We start from the raw sequence: 25511 nt of genomic DNA, 5'->3' as shown, positions 1-25511 counted from the left end.
CTCTTCTCTGCAGAACAGGACCGTCCACCTGAACTGGGGCAGTCTATCTGACCATCCTACGATCTCCATCTGCGGCAGGGGTAGAGTAAACCCTTGAACTGGCACGTCTTCCTGCAATCTTTTGAATTGAACTTCCAACCTGCTCCATGTATTGAGACTTTGCTGCTGGAAAGGGTGCATGAGGGCTAGTAACTTGAGTTTTAAGTCCAAACGCTAAATGTAACCAGAGTAGGGCGACTGAACGGTCATGGTTCCATTCAATGGCCGTTCCCTAGGAAGGACGACACACTTGGATTGAGGCCTCAGTGGGGAAGATAGGAAGCTGTCAAACCGGAAAGTGAAGTGTTTGGACGAGAGGACCTGCACCACTGCAATTAAGAAGGCTTCAATTTCATGCAGAGCCTACATTACGGGGATATTTATAACTCTTGAGGTCAAAGCCGCTTTGCACAATAAATAAATAGGTCAGTAGGAGTAAGCAAGTTTCAGAATAGGTCCCTGTCTCACAATCACACAGCGTGCCCTTAGCTCTCCAAAATGAGTCACACACACCAGGTTTGCCGCATAAGAAGCGCACTCTGTAGTTGTGGCACCCTCCGGGAGCCTGTTCCGGGCCGCGGCAAAAGAACCTGTAATCACGGCCACTTTTGTAGAGGACCTCCGTGGTCAGCTTCGCTCCGTCCAAGGTCACCGCCTGAGAGGAGAAGAGAAATGTAAAATGGGGTGGCAAGCAAGTATAACAACAACAGCAATGACTCTGTAACACCTGTGGGGGTGAAAGAACAGGTGATTCGCATCATGGAAAACCTTAAAAGAAGACTGTATTAGAAGAGGTAGAATACATTTGCTAAAATGGGGCATGTCCCTATTGGGCAGGCTAGCGCTATAGCACATAGCGCTATATCAGCGCTTTCTTTTTGCACCAGTTCATTGAGTAATGTCTGTCTTTGCTTCGTGCCATGAGTGTCGTACAAAGTATCAGGACTGACGTGGAAGGAATGAGTCCACTTAGTCTCTGTGGCGTCATCCTTCAAAGGGGGGGGGGGGAAACGTCTGGCCAAATTACAACTCTCAAAATCCCCAACCACTGGTTATGCGGGCCAAGGCTGATGGGCGTTGGAGTCCAGCAATTTATTTACCCAGAGTTAGGCCTTTGGCTGCAGAGTCAGAGGTCTGGAGTTTGATTCCCCCACTGGGTGCCTCCTGGGAGAACAGCCAGCCTGGGGGGCCTTGGGCCAGCTGCACAATAATCCCAGGGCGAAGGGGATAGAGAAACCACTACTGAGTGCTCTCTAACTTGAAAACCTTAGGAAGGGTCACCCTGAGTCAGAACCGACTTGACGGGACATGATTATTATTTAAGTCCCATCAGCTTTTCTTGGCCTGACTTCTGAGTAGACATGTGCAAGATGACAGAGTAGAAAATGAAGTATCTAGGGGATGAAGTTTCATTTGGCCCTAAACTCATTAAGTGACTTTAAGCCAATCTCACTGATGGAAAGGCAAGGTGTGCTTTAATCGTCGCCATCCTCAAAAGTAATTGCAACAGTAATAATGACATAATTAATAAACAGCAATAAATGAAAGACGGTGAAGGCGAGGAGAGGTGGTGAGGAGGAGATGCCGGTCCACTTGGCCGCCCTACCTGGATGTCAACGGGATGGTCGCAGATTTCCCGGTGAGCCGCTCGGAAGTCTGAAAGCCTCTCCCCATCTTTGGATTTGGATTTCTGAGGCTTCTCAAACCACTCTGTCCATTCAAGATCTAGAAGAGGGAAAGGGAAGCCATCAGATGTAAAGGCCTTGACCAATCTGGGAAAAATGTGCTCCACAGAGGTTGGGGCCAAAACATTCTTCCAACAGCTGCCTGGCACTCACACCAAGCCTGCCGGCTATGATTTTGGAGATGCTGTGAGAGCCGGCGGGGGGGGGGGGGAAGCTACCTTCCTCCACCTGATGGCTCTTCAGATGTGTGAGACTACAACACCCATGCCCATTGGGGATGATGGGAATTGCAGCTAGTCCATCTGGAGGGTGCAAAGTCACAAGAGATCCCCAAGCAGGAATCTTTCAATACCCCCAACCTCTGCGTTGGCCAGCAAGGAAGAAATTAAAGGACTAGCTTTTTAAAAAAATTCTTTGGTGTTGTCTGCCTGATAAATAGGAGCTGCAGTTAGAAACAAGCAATATTAGCTTTCAGGCCCTCTCTGTCATATTAAAACAATTCCTGGTGCTCTCCGGGGAATGGCGATTAATCAACGGAGACCAAGAATGAGTTTTGCAGCTTCAGATTTAACTGCATGCACACGCTGTCGCTCGCGCATCTATCGACCATACAAAGAAGAAGGCATTTCGCACCTTGAACCCACTCGCTGGTCGCAGATACATTAAAATGCTCTCCATTCTCCCCTTGGAATACTTTAAATACTTTGGCTACTGCTGACCCTCCACGTCCTGCAAGAAAGAAAGAAAAGAAATCACCACCCACTAACAACTGCAAAACCTCTGGAGGGTGATGGTTGAGACCCTCAACTTTTTGTGTGTGAAGATTTTGGATGATTTGGAAACTACCTGCAAAATTCCAAACAGAAGTGTTGGCTCTTGGCAGGATTCCCTACAAGCCATATTTGCCTCGCAGCCGAAAGAGAGAAGCAGCAGAAAAAAAAAAAAACCAGCAGAATTTGTGATGTGAAACCTGCCACTGGTTTGTGCTTGGGTGCTGCTAGGAGAACTGGCGTGTCCTTTTCCTCCTGACAGGCGTGCATGATGGGGGCTGTTGTTCCACCTTAAAATCCCTGCAGCGCTGAACAAATACCCCACCTGGGGGCCCCAGATGTTCTTGGACTGCAACTCCCAGAAATCCTGGCCAGCACAGCTAGTGGGGAAGGCTTCTGGGAAGTGTAGTCCAAGAGCCACTGCTCTAAGATGAACCATAAATGGCTCAATAGTGTTATTCCGTGCAGCAAAGTGCCAAACACCTACTTGGCCTATAAACGAACCAGAACGAACCCCCGAACTGGCATTTCGTGCCCATCTCTAGAGATGACAGATCTCCTGCTTGCAAGCTGGTGTTCCTTGTAATTACCTTGGTATTCCACGTGGTCTTCCACAGAAGAAGAAGGGATTCCTTTTACCGTAACAAAACTCCACGGGTGCCTGTGGGGGGGGGGGAGGAAAAAATCAAAATAAGGAAATATTTGTATTATGCTGCATGAAATATTTTGGCTTTCTCAGCTTACCCCTTGGTTTGTTCCAAATGTTAGCAGCTGTGGTTAGCAGCCACCCAAACAATCTGATTTATGATGCATTTCATCTTGTATAAGGGTATCCGTTCTCTTTCCACCCCATTTTCCCGCGTCGGAAAGCAGGGATGTTCAAAAGCAACGTTTCCCCCTGTCCAACTGTACGCATTCCTTCAGCTCCTAATAAGAGCTGGCAACCACCGTTAAGTGTGCATCCGACCTTGCAAACACTCTGCCTGTTTTTTGTTTTTTTAATGGACTGTTTGAAAGGATAAAAAGTAAAAAAGAAATTACAACCCAGCTTCAAAACCTTCTATGCTGGGTGGGAAAAGTAGTTAAACTTTATCACGACTGCTCTAAAGAAAGGGCAGCCTTCAAAGGTCGGGTCCATAAAGAACTTGTTATGTGACAGAATCAGGGCTCAGTCGAAATAAATGTCTTGGAAGAACTACGTTTTGGGGAAAGGTGGAGTAAAATATTTGAAATAAATAAAATAAATAAATAGAGATAGACAGATCACTTTCATGTTAGCAATCAAATTGTAGAAGGCCTTTGGCATAGGTTTAGATGTATTGCTCCCTTAACTGGTAAAAGATGTATGTTTGCCTAGAAAAATGTTTTCTCACTTCCTCATCTCCAAAAATCATATTCCTTCGGTTTGTGATTGGTCATCTGGATGCAAACACGGGCTTCATTGGCCAGTCTGCTTGCTCAGTTAAGTAGCTTTGAAGAAATCCCCAATCTTTACGAAGGACATGTTGTCAGCTTCTAAACGTCAGCTGAACACCTCGTGGAGGTTGACTTCCATCCTTACTGGAACTGCCAAAATGCATTTTATGGTATGCATTTATGCAGGGCGGTTCACAGTTTTTATTGCCGATTAATCCGAACATGGGGTGGAACCCTAGCCAAAAAAACATGCAAAAGCAACACAGACTGGAAACAGATCCGTCTGGGTTATTCGTGCTTTTGACTCACCAGCTAAACCCAACCAGATATTTTATAGTATGACCCTACTTAATTAAAATAAAAACAAACCACATACATGTCTATTTGCAGTTTGTCTGGGACTGAAAAAAAACACGACAACCTTGTCAAGTAACTGGAAACCCACAGGACCGGGTTGGAAAACTGTCTTTTTCTTCAAGGTGGCGAGCGGCACAAGGGTTAACGGGGCCCCGTTGGCCCAGCAGAAAGGACAAGCCGCACCAATGGCTGGGGCTCATCAGAAAACAGACAAGACTGGACTGGTTGACAGTGCGCAGAGAGCCACTGAGCAAACACTATGCGTCATCTCGCCATCTTACGTTGCAAGGGTGGGAGCCATCAAGATTATAGCGCCAATTAAAAAAGGGGGAGAAAACATTACAACTTCTAATGCCACCAACAAAAAGATATATATACACGTTAGGTCAAAGACCTACTGGAGTTTGCAAGAGGTGAGCGCCATTGCAGCTAACCGGCTAGGTGTCTCGATTGCATGCCTGGTCACGTGACCGATTATGCAACTGAGACCTTCCTTGGCACCTCGCCAGTGAGTTGCAATTAGCCATGGAAGCTTATGGCACACTTTGCAGAAAGACCAACAGGATCCCAGCTACTGCCAATGAAGGAATATTGAAGCCAGCCAGTTTTTCTGACTAAAGAGAGCCCACTATTCTCCAGGTTTCCTGCCTGTGCAATTTGGGTTTTGGCTTTGTCTGGTTGAGGGACCAAAATCCCTCGGTAGGTTAACTGTTGAACATTCCATGTGAGGAAAGGGGATTTTTGGGGGGGCAGTCACTGTGCCAGGATATCTGAGCCATTTGGGGGGAAATGAGGGGATGATTTTAGCTCTGGGGAGAAGACAACAGGGTCTCTGTGTGCTCCTCTCCCTGGCCAATATACTTACCTAAAACCAAGATGGAGGAAATGTTTGCTGCCCAGTTTGGTCATCGCTTTCCGGGCTGTGTCGTCCAAGTTCTTAGAGCCTTCGTCGTTCACTGCGACCGAGAGGATCATGCCATCCTTGACGGCATTCAAATATCTGACGAGGCGAATGCTTTCGCTTTTGAGCTTATAGGTGTCAAATCTGAAGAAATGCACACAAAAAAACGTAACAAGCAGGAGAGTTAGAGCATCGTTCTTATAATATTCAAAACCACAGGGGAAAAGAATCATGACGGAGGTCATTGCACTGCATTGAAGGCCGCTAGCCGCAGCTCACCTGCTGTCTCTCATACCACTCCATTTCAAAAGTTGGTCTTTTGGAGTGGTCTACACTGGCTTTGCTGCTCTTGGAGGCTTTCTAGAGAAGGTGATTAAGCTTTTAATTTTGTTTTCAAAATCCTGTCTTTTCACAAAGGAAAATGATGATCTCTCCCAATGTATATTCATAAAAGCTTTTCAGTGCAGATAAAAAAATATCAACCGAGCCAGAGGCGCAGACTTACCGATCCGAATGGTTAACGGCTCCCGTCTTGGGATCAATGACATGGACGATCACACCGCGGTGGCCCCAGCTCCGTTCAAAGTAGTAGCCGCCCTCCTGCAAGCCGCCGGGGTGCAGCGTCTTGTTCAGGAAAGTCCAGGACAACTTCTTTTGGCCATGAATCTCCAGCGTTCCGCCGTTAATGACCCCGACAAACTTCCGCCCAAAGTAACTGTCTGGTTGGCTGCCATCATCCGCACTACGGGGGGTTTACACAAACCAACATAGGGGGGTCACTGAGTGGATGACACAGGCCTTGGATGTATCCTTGCTGCATATCTCGAAAACCCAACAGAGCCAGACGGTCCTCGCATAACAAAAAAGAAAGACGAGAAAGAAACGTCTTGTGGCCCCTTTAAAACGAACAGGTTCATTTTGGGGAAACCCGTGCTCCCATAAGCCAGTTCAGCTTTCAAGAGTTTTCTTTCGCCATTTATTCTCTACTGAATCAAACAGATTTACAAGCTCATGTTGGCATTCTGGAGTGTTTTATGGGCCGTCAAGTCAGAACTGACTTACAGTGGTTTTTAACAGGGCTGTCAAGGCCAGTGAAATATAGTGGTTTTACCCATTTCACCCCATCCTGAGTTTCCAGCACGGATTCAAATCAGGTCTACTGAGTCTTAGACCATCACTCTATCCAATACTGCACAGTTCATATAGATCATGTGTTAATCAAGCAAATCCTAATTCATGGCAACCCTTTCTAGGGTTTTTGGGTAGAGAATACTCAGAAGTGGTTGACCGTTCCCTTCCACTAGGGGCGCTGTGGGATTGTGCAGCTGGCCCAAGGCTACCCAGGCTGGCTCTTCTCCCAGGAGGCCCAGTGGAGAATTGAACTCCCAACCTCTGGACTCCATAACCAGACACTTAAGTCCCTGAGCTAACCAGCCAGCTATTTTGGAGTGTTACTCCCCAAATATAGCCTTAGCTGTACTTTCTTTGACCTGTCCTCGTCTTTCCAAATTTTCATCCGAAAGTGGGGCTCCCTCCATGGCCACCCTCTTTGCCCATGGGTAACGGTAGCCATTTCCCAAAAGCGCTAGATCAGTATTTCAGACACTTTTTAAAAAAAACGTCCTTCCATGGCTAATCTTCCAAATTATGGGATGATGGCTGTTTAATAACATACCGTCCGTACAAGATGATTGTCAGGTTGCTCTGGAAAGGGCAGTTCTCGCTCCCAACGTGCAGTTCTCCCTCATTTTCAATCAGAATATGCCGGGCACGCAAAACAATGGGAGCGGTGTTGTCCTTAATTACTAGTTTTCCTAGGGAAAGAGTTGAGTCGGTCGGTTAATTTCAGCTCTGACTGCATCAAACGGAAGAGTCTGTTTTGACATGGTGGAAGCCTGGCTTTTCTAAATTTAGCACTCGGAAATACTGTGTTAGCATTTACACATTAATGCTAGAATCGATACTTTTGGACTAAAAAAGGAGTACGAGCAAGCCGATGCACCTAACCATCTTTTAAAAAATAATATTTTGATAGTAACATTAAAGTGCTGTTTTCAATATACTCATTTCAAAAATCAGATCCATGAGTTTGCTTACTCTTGCCTTGAACACAAAAGTAACCGTTGTAGCATTAACGTGTTAATTCTAACACATTATTTCCAAACTCTGCCTAGGCTGTGTCTTTTTAACAATGGACCAACAGACACTTGAATAACCTCCCTCTTTCCCATCTGTCTGAAGCTCTTTTTCCAAGCGACGCAACAAAACCAAATTCCTTCTTAGGTTTTCCGAAACCCAAAGCAAATATATCTCCTCAGGTCTCTGTAATCTGCTCCCTAGCACAGATATTTGCATTTGAAGACTTCCCGATTGCTTTGTTTGAAACATTCATGCTTCTAGTCCTCATGGCTGAAAACTTCCATATATGAAATCTTCAATGATGCCTGCATAACAAATTGTGTACTGGACAGACAGGTCAACATTCTACACCCAAGACATTTTAATGTTGCAACTTGGATAAACTATATTAAGCATGTGTATTGTTGTTAGTCAGTCATACAGGTGCCCTTAAAAGGCCTTTGCCTTGATAAATAGATAGTCATCCTCAATATTTCTGTTCTTAGATGGCTGTTCTTAATGGACATACCTAATGTTGACCCAGTTCAAGGCAGCCAAATAATCGGCGCCATCCCAACAAGGTCAATTACAAATATTACAACCCAGCATCAGGACAGAATGCAAGCTGATTTCAACATCTGGAGAAAGACTATTGAATCGTAGGGTTTGGGAACAAAAGACCAGCGTGTCAGCATTCCTGAAGTTAATTAGCACAATTCCTAATCCTCCGCATCTCCTCCCACATGCAGCTGGGTGGCAAGCAAGACCAGCTTCAGCTGGGTGGCAACGGTCAGGATTGCTTATGGAGCAAAATCGCAGCAGATGTAGGGTACCCATCACCAGCCAGGCACCCTTTAAAAGCAACTGGTGCCAGCTTTCGAACCACACACACAAGGAATGATAAGGAGGGGACTGGAAAAGGAAAGTTGTAAGAAATTGCAGCGCTCTCATGTTTCGGAGTTGCCCGTTCCACCTCTCCAGTCACAGCAACACAAACTAAATTGAGTTGCCCGCAACATTAGCTGACCGGTTCTCATTTGTTCCAGGGGCCACCTTGACACACCTGGGCTTGTTTTCCTTACCCCCCTCCAAGCCATGGACTTATGCACACCACAGATTCCTTATTTTCCTTTTCTTTTGGAATAGGGGGAAAAAATGCCAACACGCAGCCTCTCCCTGCAAATACCCGGTACTGAAATGAAGCAGCCCAAAGAAAAAGCTCTCCTGCTCAAAAGACTCGGAGCTTCTTAAAGCCAACTCAAAGCACTGACCCAACCAGCGTGGTGGTGACTGCTTTTGATGAGCAACGCTTCCCTAAGGTTTTGGGGAGCCGAGAAAAATCTTCCTAAGAAAAATCTTCTTAAGCTCTACTTCGTGATAATATTCCAGGGCTGCGCAGTTGCTTCAGGTCAGATTCCCTTCCGTTTAGTTTGTACACCTTCCAAAATAAACACAACGAGCAAAGGAATAGATGCACTTCTCATGACTCACCGTCAAGCCCGGCCCTGTCATTAGACAGCGTGTGGCAACCCTTTCAGAATGCAGGTGGCGTCTGTCTTTCCCCTTTGTGGGACTCGCCCTTCAAACTAATCTAATCTCTTCGGGTGTAACAGAGGAATCCATCCCATTGCTAGCAGTACACTACAGTTCCAACTTCCGGACCAGCTGAACTTTAGAAAGGAGAGACTGGGGTGTTTTTTTTTTTTTTTTGGCCCTTTGCCTCAAGCAGCAAAATGTTTTGGGTCGGCCCTGCTTGATATTCATAGCCACTTGGAGGGCAGCGATAGGGAGAAGTTGACTCCTTTCCAACCAAAGAGGGTTCTCAAATGTTCATGGAGAGTTAGAAAACAGTGCACTTTTCTTTTCAACTGTGGCTGAAATGTAGAATTCTGGGAGTTGTAGTCCCCCCCCAAAAAAAAACCCCATAAAGCGACACATCCCGTCTCTGGGTTGGCCACACCGCAACATATGGGCAAAGGCAGAGTTACCTCCATTTGTGATGTGGATGGAATGGACAGTGATGGAGGAAGACAAGAGGAACCTCTGGCCACGGCTGATGTTCACCCGATTCTCTAGATCATGTCCTGGATCCCAGGATTCCAGCTCTGGATCCCGATCAGGACAGGATGAAACTGTGCCTGCTGACATATGGGACAGAAGCAGAAGTTTGTAAAATGGCCCTTTTTTTTCACGGGGAAAAATCATTACCATTGTAACAGGGCGGTTGGCATGCAAGAGCCTTCACCCGACCAACATCTCACAGATGAAGATGAGACACTTACCTTTTTCTTTCTTTCTTTATTGCATTTTTATGCCACCTTTCTCGCCCTGAAGGGACTCAAGGCTGCTCACGCACTACGCCGTACTTTTAAGTTTATAGTGTCTTTAAGTTATAATGTTTAGTACATTTTTGGTTTTATTTGATGTTATTTTGATGTATATTTTATTTTAATTTAATGTTGCTGATTATTAATCTCATTTTTTTTTTGTGAACCACCCACAGTGGCCCTGGTAGTCAGATCAAATAAATAAAAGAAACAAACGAATGAATATATAGCCATGCAGGGACCTACTGGTGGTCTGGAGTTTGGGGCTGACATCTTAAAGAAGCACATGCAACTCTACAGGCCCCCGGAGGTAAAACAAGGTGCCTCTTTCCCAACATCCTTGAACAAGATGAGTGGGAAGCCAACAGTAATCATAACAACAAGTGGCTATCTGCACCCTTCAATGTGGCTTCCCCAGGCCCAAAGACCCAAAGCAATCTGGGTTCAACTGGACCAACGTAGGAACGCAACCTTAAAATGAACCCGCAACTGTTTTTTTTCCTCGGTCTTGCCCATCCTCTGGAATTAGAATCAGATTTCACTAGACCAGCCAATATGGATTCTTTTCCTCCCGTCAATATTTTCCAGTGCACATATTCAGGAAATTCTTTGACTGACAAAACTATCTTTCTCTCTCTCTTTCATCTCTCGGCAGAGCTGAGAAGATAAACAGAACTCAACAAAAGTTTTCTCCACCTGCGTTGAGAGTCCGTATCATATTCCAAAAAAAGAGAGAAGAAGCCCAAGGCTGGAAGAGACGCTCGGAATGGGTCAGCCACATGCATCGGTCTGTGGTTTCTTGACCGCTTCCCCAGCCAGGGTGACGGGAGAGAAAGGAGGACAACTGGCCTTCTGATTTAGGAATGGTCAAAAAGAAAATTGTTGCACCTCCAGGTTGCACCAGCTTGTCAGTGAGATATAAAGAAGAGTTGTCTTGGCCAGAATTTCCCCAGCCGGCTTAGGGATAAGTCGGTGGGTCTGTTTGGCTTAGGGAAACTAGACTGAAATTTCAAGGAAAAAAAAGAGAGAAACTGTGTCATCACAAAACAAGATCAAAAGAGGGTACGGCTTTCCATAATGTTAGCAGATATTGGGGATTGACCTCAACCCTTCAGAAGCCACAACCGTGTGTTTGGGTGACCTCGTTTGCCTTCCCGAATCGCTCAAGTTTGGAGTTCGTGGGATTAAGGAGAGACTGTAAATAAAAATCCCAGATATTGAGAACTAGCTTCCACCGATGACTCCCTCCATCATACTCTGTGCTAAATTTCCTTGTGACATCTGGCGGGCTGTTCTCAGAGGGGTCATAGACCTGCCCAGAAGAATGAATTAAGGGGCCTATAGGCCATTAAAAAAACACTTTGGGGGATGACTTCTGTAAGGAGAGACACAGATGACTGGACAGAAGGGCAATATTAATAGCCCATAATAAAGATAGCTAAAGGAAATAATTCAAGGACCCAACTGGGTAATTTCCCCTTAAGCAGATGGTTGATGGCCAAGCTTAGCGAACAGATGAAAGTGCCATGTTCCAGTTGAGTTATGGTTGATTTCGCAAGGTACGTTTCCTATATGTGATGTTTCTCATTCCTACAGAATCTATTTGCCTCTGCCACAGATGAAATTCCATACGCGGTTGTGAATTTCTTCACCTTTGGGCGGTCGGAATGTATTTTATTCTCCTTCTCTGGCTTTGCAGAGGCAGTAAGAACTGGGATTTAATGGAGCATGAATGCTAAATACATAGAAGTGTATCGGAGCTTACTTGCGTGTAGAGCCGGCAGCACAAATATCAGCAGCGCAAAGCCCACGACAAGGCACATCTTTGGGTGCGAAAATGCTCTTTGCTCTCTCTAGTCTTCTGAAGGCCTGTGGAAAAGGTGAAAATAAGAGTATGAATATTTGTGGCAATAGGTTTTCTGCAAAGGATAGCATGAAGTCCAATTAGGATCAGTGATATAATTAAGCAGATGCGGGTTTCCCTTGTTCATTGACCGTACAGAATCTAGGACCAGTCTGGATGACCTTTTAGGGTCATCAGCAGCAACTACATCTTTTAGAAAGAATTGTTATTCTAGAGTAAGTAAAGGAGGCTCGATACGGATCGTGACCCAGCCTGTGTGCCTGGGAGCTAGCGACTCGCCCCAATTAACTGTCCACGAAGGCTGTCATTTTAACAGCTGAAAAAGTTATTTTATTCAAATGAATTTATTCATTTTGGACAAATTTCTGAGTGGCTCAACTCTCGCCCCACCGAAACTTGCTAACGTTGCCCAATCTGGATTTATGCAAGAGTTATGCAAGAGATAATCTGGAGTTTTAAAACAAGGGCAAAGAAGGCAGAACCACAAGGTAGCTATTCAAAATATTATGTCGTTGGATTGCAAGATCTAACCGCTCAACCTACTTTGCAGGCACCTTCTAGGAAAGATTAATACAAACCTTCCCAGTAGACGGTAGAGAGAAAGAAAATTCAAATATTTTTGGACCGACGCACAAGTGAATAAGCACTCGGCCTTGCAGAATTTTTGCAAGGGTAAAGAAATAAAACTTGACAAAAATTACACCCAGGTTCAAACTGACGAATGAGTGTCAGCTTCAGACATCCATACACTGGGTAAACACACACACACACACACACACACACACACACACACAAGCATGATGCCGTCAACGAAAGCATGGCACCAAGACATTTTTGTGTGCATGTCTAGTTTATTTATTGCTTTTCAATAAATGGATACATGGAAAAATATTCTGACACTTAGATAAAACATTTACGAGGCGATTTTCAATAGAGTCAGCAAAACTCCAGGTACAAAAGAACAGGATGGACAGATGGGGCCCTCCTGTTGTTTTTTGGCCTATTATCCTCCCCAGCCGGCACAGAAAAGTGTGAAGGATGATGACAGTTGTGGTACAATGACACAAGAAGACCAACATCGCCCGCCCGTCCCCTACTAAACAGGTGAAAAACAATGTGTACAAGAAACCAAGGCTACATGAAGCCAACGCCAGAATTAGCTGGTAGGACGCTGTTGGCCAATCCAGTCATTCAACTATATAATAAACAAAGCCGTCCCGACTTAATTTGCTGCCTGAGGGGGAGCAGCAAAGGCTGCACAATTCCAGGGGATGCCGGAGTTGAAGATCAAGAATGGGAAAAACTAACCAAATACAGAGACCTGGCCACTGAAACATCTCGCTTGTGGGTGAAACACACTTTGGTGGTCCCCGTCATCCTTGGGGCTTTGGGAACAATATCAAGAAATTTCACACAGTATTATAAGCGGTTGCAGATCTCAGAAATCACACCATCAGAGCTACAAAAAACAGCAGGTATTACAAACAGCAGACATACGGGGGCCGGTATTTAACAGACACTTGGGTTTTTGGTTAAAACCTGTATCTGTTATAGAATACCAGTCAATGTTTTTTTTGTAATTTTGATTGACTGTGCCTGGTATTATTGAATAATAATAATAATGTACCAGCAAATCAATTCTTGTTTGTCGCAACCCTTCTCAGGGTTTTCCAAGCAGAGAATATTTAGAAGTGGTTGACCGTCCCCTTCTTCTGTGGAAAGGAGGGCCGGCTCTTTCTTGCAGGAGGCGCACCGTGGGGGGAATCGAACTCCCAACCTCTGACTCCACAAACCAAAGATTTGAACCCCTGAGCAATCCAGCCAGCGCAACTATTCTTTGGCAAATCACCTCCTTCTTTAAAAGACACCATACATGTAGAGAGATTTGATTTTTTTTTTAAAGGCAAGGGAAGGCACCTAATTAATTACATTCCTTCAAATGGAAGGGGGAAGATTAGAATTTTTCAATTTATCAGCTCCTAAAGCCAAGAAGAATGTGAAAATATAGCCCGCTGCCAGCTGGCGGTTTTTAATAAGCTTATAATTCCAGAGTCATGTGGAAATAAAGTAACTGCATTTGATCGCACCTTGAACAGCTGCCATATTATTCGGATCTACTGTGAAGTACGTAATCTTTCCTGTCATCAAAGAGCCGTATGTTTTTAAATATTGGACCAAAGTAGCACAGGAACACACCAGAACTTGGAAGTAACTAGTCCCAATTAACATGCTGCTTGTACCAAATTCTCTTTTGCAACAACTCACGGCATAACCAAGTTACATTACTATTTTAACATAACTGGGGATGATTCCAATCTTTTCCCCGTGTAACTATGACAGTTTAGTTACTTTTATAGTTACAGTGTGTGTGCAGCCTTTTTATTTTTGTTTGCTCTCTACCCCAAGAAAAATAATTTCTAGCTCACTGCTCCCTCAAAAACAACTTTACTGTGGTTTTAAATTTACTTTACCAGCATGGGGTGCATAAAAAACAACACCGGAAAAATCTACACTTTTCTTTGATGAGTTCAAACTGGCATACACAGCTTTCTCTCCCCCCATCTTAGCCACAACAACAACCCCACAAGGTAGGTTGCATTGAGAGAGAGTGAGTACCCCGAGGCCATTCTGCGAGTTTCCACAGCTAAGCAGGAATTTGAACCCAGAACTCTTACGCCCAAGCTCAACATTCTAACCATGACACAACCCTGGCTCTCTTGGAGGCATATAACATCCAGAAAGGGCACATATTTGCCATTTCCCTGATATATATATATATATATATATATATATATATATATATATATATATATATATATATATATATATATATATAGAGAGAGAGAGAGAGAGAGAGAGAGAGAGAGAGAGAGAGAGAGAGAGAGAGAGAGAGAGAGGGTGCATCGTTTCTGAGCATGGAACTCTGATGAGGAAGCAAGCTTGACCGGTTTAATTTCTTTATTGCTGGGAATTTTTTCCCCCCTAAGTGGCAAGCTTATCAGGCAGTCGTTCCAGTTAAAAAATCCTGAAGGTCAGGCCAATTTCAGCTGCAAAAATGCTCTGCTGGGCCAGGAAACCCAGCCATTAAAACACCATTTGGCAATGGAGAGAGAGAGGGAGAGAGAGAACAGAATTCACATCTCTGATCCTAGCAAGAGACTGGCTTTGAAGGGAAGGCGCTGGGGAAAAGTCTGTTGAGATCCGTCCAAAAAAGCAAATATTAGCTAACAATGCTAAAAAAAGAGAGCGAAACCTTCACCAGCTGTTCACTGTGGAGGTCGGTAATCTTAACTACTACAAAAAAGCACATTAAAACGTGTCATAATTCCTGATCATGGCCAAAAGAGCAAAACAAAACTCAAAGAACCCCAAAACTTCGCAAATTCATAGGTTAAAGGTTCATATTTTAAATTTTTCAACCACTAGAGTTTGAAAGCATTACTCTTCTTGGCTTACAACTCCCAGAATCCCCCAGCTGTCCTGCTTGGGGGGGGGGGGAATTCAGGGAATTTTCATCCAAAAAATAAATAAAGTTACTCCTTCAAGGGTTACCCATTCCCCTGACATTCTCTCTCCCCCTCCTGCCTTTCTACGCATTTCTGTAGTTTTGGATGTTTTGACGGGAACTCCTGAAAAACTCTAAGATAACCACAGCGGCATACACTCTCAAACCTCAAACAAGACCAAAAAAAAAGAGAATCCAAGGCAATTTTTTGTGCCATGAAAACAACAGATTCATAATATGTGTCAATCATGATTCGTGCCAATTAAGCACGATTCATTTATGTTGCTTTGCTGCATGATTTAGTCCAACAATCCCAATCACTAGAAATTCCACTGTCAAATCATTAGAAAACTTACCCCCCCACACACATTTGTCTTTCGTATAATTTCTCCCCAGAGTTAATCCTCACTATCAGCCCTGTCTTCACTTTTGAAGCAAAGAAGCAGGTTTTTTTAAAAAAACGGCGAGAAAGCTAGCAGTGTAACCTGAAAACCTGCACACATCTGTAAAACGCAGTCAAATTTAAAGACGTCTCCTTAGGAATGTGTTCGTGGAAAGTCGTGAATCAATTAGCAAACCACTTCCTCCTTATCAGCAACCACCTCTGCAAATTAAAAAACAAATACCACATCAGTCATCTTCCAGAGATCACAGAACGCATGGTTGCCTGGGAATGAACCCCATGAAAACTAGCAGGCTCTTAAATGAAGGAGACACGCATAAAATCCCAATCTTACTTTTTATTCTGCTACAACGGTCCTGTAGTGGCTCCTTTTTTGTGATATGTTGCACGTTTGCTTGACCTCGTTATTTCAATCAGCAGGTCCGCCAGAAGGATAATGTTAAAGACAGCAGAGTGTTCTCTGTCTCTGAAATGGGTCTATTAATATAGTAAACACTAGACTTTATAAGATGAGTTTGCCACCAGTAATAAAAGAATAATAATATGTTGTCAAGTCAATTGCGATCCTTTTTCAGGGTAGAGAAAACTCAGAAGTGTATTACCTTTCCTTGCCTCTAGGGGCACCCTAGGACGGTGCAGCTGGCCCAAGGCCACCCAGGCTGGCTCTTCTCCCTGATGACACGGTGGGGGAATCGAACTCCCAACTTCTTTGGCTCCCCAGCCTAACTCACGGAGCTATCTAGCCAGCATGACTTCCCTTTAATGGCTAAGATGAGATGGACCACGTAGCGGTGGGCCATTGAATGAAAGCCGGCCGTCTTAACCCAGCCCAAGAACCAACAAAAAAAGTAAGGTTGGGTGAAGATTTCAATTCAGTTTCTTTGCCTGGACAGTACTTCGGCTCCAGCTGCTCGGAGGGCGGCCACTCTGACCCCCCTCTGCTGGGGGACTCCGGGAAGCGTCCTCTCTAAGAGGACTGCCCCCTGCCCTTGCAGATTTGCCCCTCTCTATGGGTGAGCAGCCATTGCCAATGTACCTGTGGCAATGCTCCCACGAGGCCAGGTGCTCCTCTGCCTCTCTGGAGCGAAACAGATGGCTTCCCCCCCCCCCACGCCTCTCGGTTCAGTGGTCGCCTTTCAACCAAGCCACCTTGCGCTCTCTGCCAGCATCTCTAGTCGTTTGTGGTTTTGATGTTTGCTTGTGTTTTTTTTTTTTTTGCAATGCCTGGCCTTTCTGCAGCAAAGGGGAAAATTTTTTTCTCTTGTGCTTCTGTGGCACCAACCTTGTTTATGACCACCGGTTCATCTCACCTTGCCTCCCTTCACCTCCCCAGGGAAGATTTAGTGTATGTGTAATTTTCCAGGAGGTCAGACTTCATTGTTTCTTTACCTTCTGCGGTTGCCAGCTCTCCTGCCTTTAATTTAAGGACCCGTCATCTCGGTGAGTGACGGCCGGGCCTCCTCAGACGCACGAAAGAAAAAGAGCACCCCACACGTTCCATCATAGCTTCGCCTCCCTTTAAATCTGTCTGGGCCGAGAATTAAACCGGTCTCCTGTCCCCCCCCCCTTTTTTGGGGGTAAGATTTCCTCGCCTAACCTTAACAGTTCATCTTGTCTTAAAACTTGGTGTGAGCATGCCAAGTTTACAGTGCAACATGAGCATCGGAAATATTCTTTTGGGGGGGATTATGTGTACCCCAAATATGAATTTGCTCAGATTTTGTGGCACTTGCAAAGGAAACAAAAAAGGACACTGCAGTGTTCACAGGTAAATCCAACTCTTTGAACGGCAGAGCAGGGAAGGGACCCCATGGGATCATCCAGTCCAGCCCCTGGTAAGGAGGCCCAGTGGGGGAATTGAACTCCCAACCTCTGGCAGAGATGTAGGACTCTGAGCTATGTCTGCCACACTATAAAGTATGTTGTTGGATATGCGCTTTAGCATTCTAAGAACCTCCCCTTTTTTTAACTGTTGTTTTTATATCTCAGGATGCAAAGATAGGGTGGAAAGAAAAGGATCCATACCTGATAAAGCTAGAAAAATCAAGATTTTTCTCAAGATCAAAGATCGATCTTAAGACTCCACGGAGTTCTTTGTCTTTCCTCAACAAAACTAGCAAAGCCAAATGAATTCTGGCATAGTATTAAGGACATCTACATGAATAATTTCACTCAGATCTCTTAATTCACCACCTCCTAGTGCAGGATTGGGGGTTACTCTACTATGGAACTTCATATTCCATAGTCGGATTCCTATCTGGTCTGCAGATCAGGATACATACCACATCTGCTGCCTGTCCCTATGAGAAGTTTCATGTGCAGGAATACTAGAAGTTGGAGTAATTACTCGTTATTTGGGACTGATTAGGTGACCATCATTGTTATTTACTGAAAAAGTAACTCGATGCATTATAAATACTCTCTGGCTCTCCCTACTGGCTGATTCTGATATTGCATTTGGAAAATACTACTTTTAAAACTATAATACTTTCCCAGCCACTGGGAATTGATAAGAAAATTATATACCATTTAAAAAATTCCTGGCAAAGTGGCTCTAAAATGCCTTTAAAATCCTTTTTAAAAGCATGTTTTGGTACTACTCTGTTTCCCTGGAAAAAAGACTTAACCTGAAAATAAGCCCTAGTATGTTTTTTCAGGATGCTTGTAAGCCCTGCCCCCAAAATAAGCCCCAGTTAAGTGAAACCCCACCCTCCACCCTTGTGCAGACATCAGAAGAAGATGACATGGCTGGAAAATAAAACATCCCATGAAAATAAGCCATAATGCATTTTGGGAGCAAAAATTAATATAAAACCCTCTTATTTTGGGGGAAACGCGGTAACTCCAGTGCAGTACACCTGTAATATAGGTTTGCTCGTACTGATTCTTCTATTTTTGAAATGTATACTCTCATTAGCCCAAAATGCCAGTCACCACAGGTAAATTAGGTTATTTGTAACCAATTACTCCCACGTTCTCAGAAACCCTCAGGTAAATATTTACCTGGTATGAAAAGGAGCAGGATTGAAAACCACTCCTAATTGCAGTAAAATCAGCAGTTTTCTGCACTTCCACCACAAACGGAGGTTTTAGGGTGGTTTGGATAAAGGAAAATAGATCAGACAGCATTAAAGAGAACGGAGGCATCTATGCACACAGAAAGGCATGCATTTTGCATATCCATTTTGAAGGAGGTTTATGGCTGGGGAATCCCATCTCTCTGAAGATCCTGCAGATAAGAGTATACTGATGAATTCATATTTTATCTCACAATGGCAAATCTAGAATACAGGGCCAGGCTCAAAAACGAGCCACACAAAGTGTTTTCTGGAATATTTCCAGACCTCCTGAAATTTCCTGTGAAGTGAGGGTTAGCAGAGGACTTAAGGATGTGGTTTAGTTAGGAATGTGGCTTGGTTACCAGATCTTTCATTCCTTTAACTTCCTGTTGACCCTGAAAACCAGAATATACTTCCATCTGCTTCTCAGCACCAAAAAGAAAGAAAAGAAATTAACCAGTATAATTCTTGGCCTTTAAAATTAATAATAATAAAAGTTTGAAACATGGCAAGTGGTTGAAACCTAATGCACGATTCTTCAGGTGATGATGAGGAGGAAAAAAACACTTATCTTCCAGGTCACGTTTTGTATGCATTTTGCAGCAAAAACCAATTCTAAGGTCTCGTCAATCTCAGGGAAGGTTAAAAGCAGGCCCTAAAGTAGGCTAAATTCTGAGGCACCACAGTATAACCGAAATAAATAAATAACCATGGAGTAAAATGTGGTATTTCCCCTTGGCAGAAAATCTGAGGTCCAAGTTCTGGCTGGCTTAGGTTGCATGCAAATCTGGCATCGAGAGATTAATTTATATGCAAATCTTGTAATTCTACGTGATGTGAGCAAGGCAATAAAAATGAAATTAAAGCAAGACCCAAGAAATGGCTCCAAAATTCTTTTCCGGGCTTGAAAGAAACGATGGCAACTCTCTTACCTGCTGGTTTGGAGAAAGCAATCCGGGCTCACCTTCCCCCGCCTCGATACTGTTTGCCTTCTGGCAGCCTCAGGGGTCCTTCTGCCATCGCCGTTCTCCAGAGATCCAGAAATGTTTTATTTGACACCGGGGTTTTTTTGAGTCACATTAGCAACTGATGCGCCATGGTTTGGAAGAGAGTCAGGGGCATGACATCAGGAAAGCAAGCAAGCAAGCGGGCGGGCGGCCAGCTGAAGAAGGAAATTTACTCACCCGTTGGCCAACAAAATTAGCCTCAAAAAAGAAAAACGTACAGGATCATCTAGGATCTTGAAGGCCTTCGAAGTCAGTGGAGAGATAAACCCACGGAGGTCCATGCCAAAGTTGACTTTTGCAAAAGCCATCGGGCAGCTCGGAAGGAGGATAAAAAAATACCGCAATGGCCCCAGCGAGCCATTACGATTCCACTTTACCCTTAACGGGCCCTCTCTGTAATTATAGTGAAGAAAATATTTACTCCTGCTTAAAGGGTGAACATCAATCAGATGGGCTGCTTTTTTCAAAACAAGGCTTAGAACGTAATACTGCTGCTTTTCTCCGTCACGGTCACTTTGTCTATGAAGACGACTCCAAAACAGTTAACTCGGAGGTCCATTAAACAGCTGTTCCCAGAAATAGTGTGTTTCTCTCTTCGGAGAATCTTTGGCGCTTTTATTTGGCTACAGAACCCCTGGATCTAGTTTTCGGGACCCCTTTGCTTTGCAAACGTTCTGGAACTTCGGAAAAAGGCTGCCTTCCAACGGGCCAAGTCCTTCGTCCGTCAAGACGACAGCTCGTTAGAGAGAGTGGACATCATCACAGCCCAGCCTTTGGAGAAGGGAGCTCCCCCCCTCTGGTCTACGGTGGCTTTGCAGAATTTGCTCCTATCAAACCGAAGACGCTGGGGATCAAACCCAGAACCGTCTGCACCAAGTCATGTGAACCGCCAAGAACCTACCCCTCTTCCTATGCCTGCTTTTCTCAGCAGGATTTACACCCTAGCACCGACCGGTTGAGAAACCTCTCGAGTCTAGAATTCAAAAACAAAGCAACAAACGTCACTCCCCACCCCCAAACATTGCCAAATCAGAATATATATTTATTGGTTGTAAAATAAAAGTCGACAGTAAAAACACATTTTCCTTGAAAAACCCTGGACATCGGAGGTACGTCTTCTCTTTACAGGTGATCCGGCTTTCCCCCAGCTTTGCTAGAGTCCACGCTCTCCGCCGGTCCAGCACCGTCTTAAACCGTTGTCCTCTCCTCGGAGCATCCGTATTCTCTCAGCATCAGGGGGACGTAGGACTGGAGAGACGCAGATTTCTGATCGGCGGTTTGGCTGCGGATCTTAACCCAAGAGGGCTTAGGGTTCCCTTTGTACCCGAGCACAGCGAGACTGCCTGGGATGAGGAGCAAGCGAGGGAGGAAGAGAGAAAGAGGAAGGGAAACAAGAAGAGAGGGAAGACCTGGATGTGATTATTGCTGTACAGGTAGGGAAATAAATAAGCTGTGAACAGGGAATTTTACTTTTTCACACTGCAGCTCCCAGTGGGAGACTATTAGAGGCACCATTACAAAAAAAGGAAATTCTTTCCAAGTTCTCCATAAATGATTAGAATGCATGCAATGTTTAGGCCTCCAAATTCTTACTAAACTTTGGCTCCCTTTCTACAGAAAGCATTAAGGAGACAGGCAACTGCAGGGGGTTTTGTGGATCGCATGCATGTGTTTAATATTCATTCTAAACCGAAGCGATGAATTAGGACGAGACCATAATCATCAACTGCAGAACCGGGAGGGACCCTGTGGATTAGCCCCTAGCAAGGAGGCGAGGTGGGGAATCGAACTCCCAACTGGGGGTAGGGTTTGGGGAAACATGACACCACGGAGGCAGGTTTTCATTCAGTTGGAACATCCTAAGAGATCGTGCAATGAAGATGTCTGTGCATGGAAGGCGCCATCAGGATCTCCCATATAGGACAGGAACAGAGGGAAGGAAGTTTAGCCTGGATGGGGACAATGTTACAGCCCACACACCGGTTCTGGATGTACAGGTTGAAGGTCTGCACAGAGCTAAGGCAGTACTCAGATATGATAAACGTGTTTCAACATGGCGAATTCAGCCACACAGGCGAAATCTTAGTCATTTCTTTATTTAAAACATCGCACATTTTCTGGACAGCGTGAATGAAAAGCCGCAGGAGAGCACCCACAAAGTGTGTGGTGCAAACAAGCAATGACTGGAAAGAAGAAAAATACTAAGCCCACCGTTGACCTCTCTCCGAGAAGTCCTTCGACCCAGTTCCAGGCAGCCAGGGGGCTGATGTTTCTTAACAACAAAAGAGAATGGCACTTTATAGACAAGACGGCCGGCCGGGCCGAGCTCCTGCTTGCTTTATAGAAGAAAGGGGAAGTTAAATAATAATGCTAATAATCAGGCCATAGAAAGCATGTTAAGTATGTGGCGCTTCGTGCTCACAAATGCCACGGAAAACATGGATCTCGTGCCAGACAGACATTTCCTGTCCTTTGGGGCAAATGGTTTTATCGAAGAGGGTTTTTAAAAAAATCAAAGGCAATGAAGGGTCTCAGTGGGAGGGGAATGAAGATCCTTATGGACTGAAGGTTTTAGGAGAAGACTGTTCCCCTGGATGGCAAGTAAATTCCAACTGAATCCTAGGAAGAGCCCTGTTTATACACAGCCTAAGTTTTTCAGACCGGTTATTGCAAGGAAGTGGGTAGCAATGGGCACCTGGTCACAAGATGTCAGGAATGGTGGAGTAGCCGGCTGGCAAGGGCGGAACGGGAGTTGTTGTCGAGACCTCTAGAAGGCACTCGATGGAGCATCTAGTTCAGCCCTAAGCTGGCTTTGGAAAATAGGCCAGAAATATTCACCCCAACAGACAGGTCTAGCTCAGCATACGCTGGACATCCTGGGGTCCTTCTGAAAATCTGGCTCCCGGGACTGGATCTAGTACTGCAGAAGCAGCTTGAGGATCCAGGTAACATTTTAGGAGAAGCCAGGCTTCCTTAAGTACTGAGAGACCTCGGCTTGTCATGGTCTCTGCCTTCTCTCACCTCTGCATCTTGCATTCCAGCCAGCTCTGCTTCCTGATTGGTCGCCGGAAGATAAACAGGGGCTTAATCTACCAGTCCAATTGTCGAGGCACATAGCTCTGTGTCGCAGGAGGAAAAGGGGGCTTGCCGCTTCTAAATGCAATCCGGGGCATCTCAACTTGTTTGTTTCTCAGCTACAAAAGGAACAGTATAAAAGCTGCTTCCCCGGTCATATCTTTCCAGAGAGGGAGAACAACCAACGGGGAGAGGCAGCTGCATCAACGATGCTTAAACGCCATGAGACATGCTGGGTGGTTTGCTCTACACCAGCAGGGTCCTTCTTATCCCTCTGGTTTAGATCTGGGACAACGAAAGCGCCACCAGCTCACCAAGCAAACCACGAGAGCCATCTGTTCATTGAATCCAGTTCTGGCTGTGGTGATGGTGAAGCATCCAAAAGCTCATGGCAGCCAAAACTGGCCCAGACAGAGCTATCTAAAATTATCTGTTCTGTTTTGCTTGGAAAGGAGCGTCTGCTCAAAACAACCCCAGGAGACTAGCTCAACAAGGACTGGCGGTAGGACCAGCTGGAAAGGCTCCTTGTAGCCTTTAAGCGGGGAGATGAGTCGCGTCCACGCTGCCAAATACATTTTGGGAAAGGTCACTGCAGAACTGGTTCAACACCGAACAATATTGAGGGGCCGGGTGGGAGGGAGGACTCAGGTACCTTTGGCTTATTCTTCCACTACATATTTATTTCCACAAGAACAGAATTTCCTAGTGCTGCAAAGGAGTTGGAAAATGTTCTCTCTCTCTCTCACACACACACACACATACACTGAAAGCATCAAAGATGGTGCATCATCAAGACTATTTGGAACAGCCATTTCTCCTTGTATTTGGCAATGAAATGTTGCGTCCAAATATTTTAAAATATATATATGCCATTCTATTTACTTGAGTCATTGCTGCTACGTTGCACTGACTGTCAACCCCTCAGAGCTGTGATCCGCCCGGAAGCTGGAACAAAGCCCATTTCAAATTTGCTAAGCTGAGTTCACTTTTGGAACCGTGGACTTGTGACAGTTTATAGCTTTCCTTTCCTGCCACAAACTCCAGCTGGCTTAAACAGCTCCACTCGGCTTTTTTATCTTCACTGCAACCGTGCGAGGTAGGCCCACTTAAAAGCACCGACTGGCCCAGCCAATGAATTTTAAGGCTCGATGGGTACTTGAGCAGTCACACAGAGTATTATGGACTAGATCCCAACACAAACAACATGTACAAAACAACAACAACATTATGATAAAATACAAAAATATCAAGAGTTAAAGGATATTCACCTTTATATAAAATAGTTAAAACGGGCTAAAAACATTTAAAAGCAGAGTATGCGCATACTGTCATGTATATAAATAGAAGGCCAGGATGGGCATGAAACGAAAATAATATAACCAAAAAATAAATATTTAAGCCATGCTACCATATTGGCTTTTGTCATTCATTAAATCTAAGGTTTCTTTGGGTTACATTTCAAGTTGTGTATCACTGCGTTTTTAACTTTGTTGTACAATGTTTTTACAGCTGACACTGGCTGGAATCCTGTTGCATAGTGTAGCAAATTGCAACTAGAGTAGGCCCACTGAATCAGTGGGGATTTGTAAACACACACACACCCAGATCCTACGGGGTAGGGCGGGTTATATATGTTTAAATAAAATAAAATAAATCTCCATTGATTTCCTAAGGCCTACTCTAGTTCTGCCTTGCTACACTAAGCTGCAGGACCTCAGCCCTTATTTGGGTCTCTGTTTATACACGGGGCTGTTGTTTTGCTCCGCCAAAGGATAAGACCATCCCTGGGCAAATGCCACGCAGGCCCAAATTCTGCTGGAGGCTACTGTCTCCCCCTCCATCAAGAAACAAATATACTTATCACAGCCGTAAATATCTTTACAAGCATTTTAGGTCAAGACGAGACTGGTAGGACATTTGAAGAACAACATGAATGCATCATGTTGATGACCTGCGGATAGATGACCTGCGGTCCACAAATCATCTATATAAAAAGAGCCGCCATATAAAAAGAAACGTAAGTCAGAGAGTCACCTTTTTCATGGAAGATAATGGGCTTTGCTGAACCCAGCCTTGTAAATACAGACATCTTGTAGGCTGACATTTCTTCTCCGAGATCTCTAGTACAAACAAGAACGATTGATCTGGAAGACAGACGGGGAGAATGGGACCTCGAGCAAAACAAGGGGTGCCTCCCTTATTTCTGCCTGTATCTACTAACGATGTACCCATGATCAATCCAACCACACATCCATCCACAGCACCCATTCATAAACAATCCTTGCATGGAGAAAACCCATCAATGGTTTATCAATGGTTCCCAACCTTGGGTCTCCAGATGTTCTTGGACTACAATTCCCAGAAGCCTTGACCACAAGCTCTGCTGGCCAGGATTTCTGGGAGTTTGCAGTTCAAGAACGTCCAGGGACTCAACGTTGGGAGCCACTGGTTTATATCATGAGCTGCCGTCATGATATAGAGCATTCGGGGTCTGGGTGGTCATGAACTGCTCTGGAATGTATTGGACTTAAATTCTGTTTTCAGGGTATTTGACCTGCTTTTGTCAGGAGCCCAGCTTTGTGTCTATAAATCTCCTGTTGTTCCATGTTTATGTGGCGAGGGGAGAAAAACCACAAGGAATGAGAAGCAGATGCAAACCAGAACACATCCAGTTCCACCGCTGAAAATACATGCAAGAGAAAAAAAGGAAAAGGGGAAAAAAAGGAAGGGGGGGAAAGGCCATGCCTGGACGAGGCACAAGTACAGTCCTTCACTTGTTTTAAAAAAGAAAACAGGGAGGAGGAAGGGCAGGGAATGGACTAAGTTTTCTTGGAAAATCTCACCGCGCTTCTGATTCTAATATGCCACATAAAAGGCACAAAGCGGGAGAACCTGGCAAGGATAAATAGGCCAAATTTCAGAAATGGAAAAGGTGTCGCGGCCTGCCAGGAAACTGAAAAGTTGCAGGGAACTGGGGCTGGGGAA

At 44.8% G+C, this 25511-nt stretch overlaps 2 protein-coding genes across 2 annotated transcripts in view; both read right to left on the bottom strand.

Annotated features, from left to right (window-relative positions):
• CEMIP (cell migration inducing hyaluronidase 1) overlaps nucleotides 1–13255 on the bottom strand; it is a 42993-nt gene extending 29738 nt beyond the window's left edge. Inside the window, exons 1-9 of the mRNA XM_020790044.3 lie at nucleotides 11379–13255; nucleotides 9275–9427; nucleotides 6844–6982; nucleotides 5674–5910; nucleotides 5133–5312; nucleotides 3085–3155; nucleotides 2358–2453; nucleotides 1646–1764; nucleotides 553–694 (exon numbers count right to left, since the gene is read on the bottom strand). Of these exons, the coding sequence (XP_020645703.3) occupies nucleotides 553–694; nucleotides 1646–1764; nucleotides 2358–2453; nucleotides 3085–3155; nucleotides 5133–5312; nucleotides 5674–5910; nucleotides 6844–6982; nucleotides 9275–9427; nucleotides 11379–11436 (1195 nt within the window). The 5' untranslated portion in view covers nucleotides 11437–13255. The remainder of the gene's footprint in view (nucleotides 1–552; nucleotides 695–1645; nucleotides 1765–2357; nucleotides 2454–3084; nucleotides 3156–5132; nucleotides 5313–5673; nucleotides 5911–6843; nucleotides 6983–9274; nucleotides 9428–11378) is intronic.
• Nucleotides 13256–20472: 7217 nt separating this feature from the next.
• Nucleotides 20473–25511, bottom strand: part of LOC110077283 (cell surface hyaluronidase CEMIP2-like) — a 51754-nt gene continuing 46715 nt past the window's right edge. The window contains exons 23-24 of the mRNA XM_078381066.1: nucleotides 24561–24670; nucleotides 20473–20794 (exon numbers count right to left, since the gene is read on the bottom strand). Of these exons, the coding sequence (XP_078237192.1) occupies nucleotides 20640–20794; nucleotides 24561–24670 (265 nt within the window). The 3' untranslated portion in view covers nucleotides 20473–20639. The remainder of the gene's footprint in view (nucleotides 20795–24560; nucleotides 24671–25511) is intronic.

Source organism: Pogona vitticeps, chromosome 12 (genome assembly GCF_051106095.1).
Source record: "Pogona vitticeps strain Pit_001003342236 chromosome 12, PviZW2.1, whole genome shotgun sequence".
Taxonomy (NCBI): Eukaryota; Metazoa; Chordata; class Lepidosauria; order Squamata; family Agamidae; genus Pogona; species Pogona vitticeps.
The sequence above is the reverse complement of the archived record's forward strand: the minus strand, read 5'-3'. Positions and strand labels throughout refer to the sequence as shown.